The 2,435-nt window shown below is 60.7% G+C and overlaps 1 protein-coding gene across 1 annotated transcript in view; it reads right to left on the bottom strand.

The window, feature by feature from the left end:
* The window catches only part of CROCC (ciliary rootlet coiled-coil, rootletin), a 54,477-nt gene that overhangs the window by 12,252 nt on the left and 39,790 nt on the right, over positions 1 to 2,435 (bottom strand). The window contains exons 13-15 of the mRNA XM_021715340.1: positions 1,470 to 1,614; positions 419 to 565; positions 4 to 81 (exon numbers count right to left, since the gene is read on the bottom strand). Of these exons, the coding sequence (XP_021571015.1) occupies positions 4 to 81; positions 419 to 565; positions 1,470 to 1,614 (370 nt within the window). The remainder of the gene's footprint in view (positions 1 to 3; positions 82 to 418; positions 566 to 1,469; positions 1,615 to 2,435) is intronic.

Here is a 2,435-nt window from a genome sequence, read left to right on the forward strand (position 1 = left end):
CTCCTGCCCCTCCCGGGCTGCAGCGGCCTCCTGCTCTGCCTGCCGCTGCCGGCCCAGCAGGGCTGCCTTGTCCTCCTCCAGCTGGGGGCCAGGTGAGGGGCCGGGTGAGCAGGGGGTCCCCCCAGGACCAGGGATGCTCCTCCAGCCACCCACAGCACAGCCAGCCCAGGGGGTGGGGGACAACACTTGGACGTATGGGCACTGGGGAGGGGATCAGAGGGGCCATGGAGCCACTCTGCTCTGATGCCAAGAGAGAGAAGACAGACAGACAGCCTGAGTCAGAGAGAGAATGACAGAAACAGAAAGAGAGGCAGGGACCAGGACCCACGGGGATGGGGCTGGGCGCAGATGCCACTGTGGGTCTCCCGAGTGGGGAGGATGGGTGGGCAGGGCAGGCGGCCTCCAGGTCATGGCGTACCTGGGCGACCAGGCGATTCAGATCCAGCTTGTCCTGGGCCAGGCTCTCGTTGAGGGCGCTCAGCTTGGACAGGGAGTCCCGCAGAGAGGCCTCCTCTGTCCTCAGCTTGGTCATCGAGAGCTCGAGTTCCACGCGGCCGGCCTCAGCCTGCAGGGTCAGGTAGGCAGCCAGCGGTCAGACAGGGAGAGACGGGTGAGGTGGAAGAGGCAGGAGGGTAGGAGTGGGGAAAGACAAGGAGAGACAGAGAGGGGACGCTCAGAGACGGAGCAGGGGAGACACGAGGAGGAGACACAACAGGAGACGGGGAAAAGTCTGGAGACCTCTGCAGGAGGTCTGTTGCTTGCTCACAAAGCTGATTAAAAGACACCATACACCAGAGTAGGTCAAGACAGCCCAAGCCACAGGGCAGGCCGGTGGTCACAGGGTCACCCCAGGAGGGCCAAGGGAGGGTAGTGACCTGGGCGAGGCTGCAGGGAGTAGGACAGGCACCGCCAAGGACGCCTGGGACTATGGCCTCAAGTCTCTGGATCTGGATGACTCTGAGCTACAGGCACTGCCCCCAGAAGCATCTGGAAGGGCAGGGATGTGGTCGTTTAGAGAGGATAGCCCAGCCAGGCATGGTGGCTCACACCTGTAATCCCAGCACTTTGGGAGGCAGAGGAGAGAGGATTACCTGAGTCCAGAGGTTCTAGATCAGCCTGGGCAACTTGGTGAGACCTCGTCTCTACAGTAAATCAAAAAATTAGCCAGGCATGGTGGCACGTGCCTGTGCTTCCAGCTACTTGGAAGGCTGAGGTGGAAGGATCACCTGAGCCTGGCAGGTTGAGGCTGTGGTGGCTGTGAGTGTGCCACTGCACTCCAGCCTGGGTGACACAGTGAGACTCTGACTCAACAAAAAGAAAAAAGAGAGGCCAGCTCACTTCTGGCTGGGTCCAGGGGTCTGCCTGTGGCCAGGTTCAGAGATCAGCCCGGGATCAGTCTGTGCCAGTGAGAAGGCTGGGAGTCGTGGAACAGGGCAGGGGGTGCAGTTGTGAGGTGCACAGGGACCCACCTTGGTCAGCGCCTCGGCCACCTCGGCCTTCTCAGCCTGAAGCACGTCCCGTTGCAGCGTGGCACGGCTCAGTGCCTCCCTCACCTCCACCAGCTCCTTGGCCAGGCCTGAGCGCTTCACTTCCACCTGCTCCAGCTGTCGGTGGCTGTGAAACCGAGGGCAGGTGGGTGTCCTTTGTTTTTTGGGGGTTTTTTGGGTTTTTTTTTTGAGTTGGAGTCTCACTCTGTCGCCCAGGCTGGGTGCAGTGGCCACTCCCAGCCACCGCAGCCTTGACCTGCTGGGCTCCGGCGAGCCTTCCGCCTCAGCCTTCCGAGGAGCTGGAACTACAGGCGCGCGCTGCAGAGGAGGTCTCGCCACGTTGCCCAGGCGGGTCGAGAACAGGTGGGTGTCCTTTGTTACTCCCATGCCCGGGGCCTCCTGCAGCCAGCAGGATGCTGGCCCGGGGCTGAGCCTGAGGCAGAAGCCTGGGGGAGCAAGAGCCGCACCCACAAGGACAATCAAGCCCACGGCCTTTTAGCTCTGTGACTCTGAGCCTGTTGCCACATCTGCAAAATGAGGTAACACCTGCCTCGTGAAGTTGTTGCAAGGATACATGTACATGGCTGGGTGCGGTGGCTCACGTCTGTAATCCCGAAAGGCCAAGGCGGGAGAATTGCTTGAGTCCAGGAGTTCGAGACCAGCCTAGGCAACATAGTGAGACCTCGTCTCTACAAAAAATAAAAAAGCTTAGCTGGGTGTGGTGGCACATGCCTGTGGGAGCTACTTGGGAGGCTAAAGTGGAAGACTGCCTGAGCCCAGGAGTTTGAGGCGGCGGTGAGCCAGAATCATGTCACTGTGCTCCAGCCTGGGCAACAGAGGGAGACCCTGACTTAAAAATAATAACAAATAGCTGGGCTCGGTGGCTCACCCTGTAATCCCGCGCCTTTGGGAGGCTGAGGTGAGTGGACTGCCTGAGCCCGTGGGTTC

Source organism: Carlito syrichta, unplaced genomic scaffold, assembly GCF_000164805.1.
Source record: "Carlito syrichta isolate Samal-C Ts95f unplaced genomic scaffold, Tarsius_syrichta-2.0.1 Scaffold307017, whole genome shotgun sequence".
In the NCBI taxonomy this organism is placed as follows: domain Eukaryota; kingdom Metazoa; phylum Chordata; class Mammalia; order Primates; family Tarsiidae; genus Carlito; species Carlito syrichta.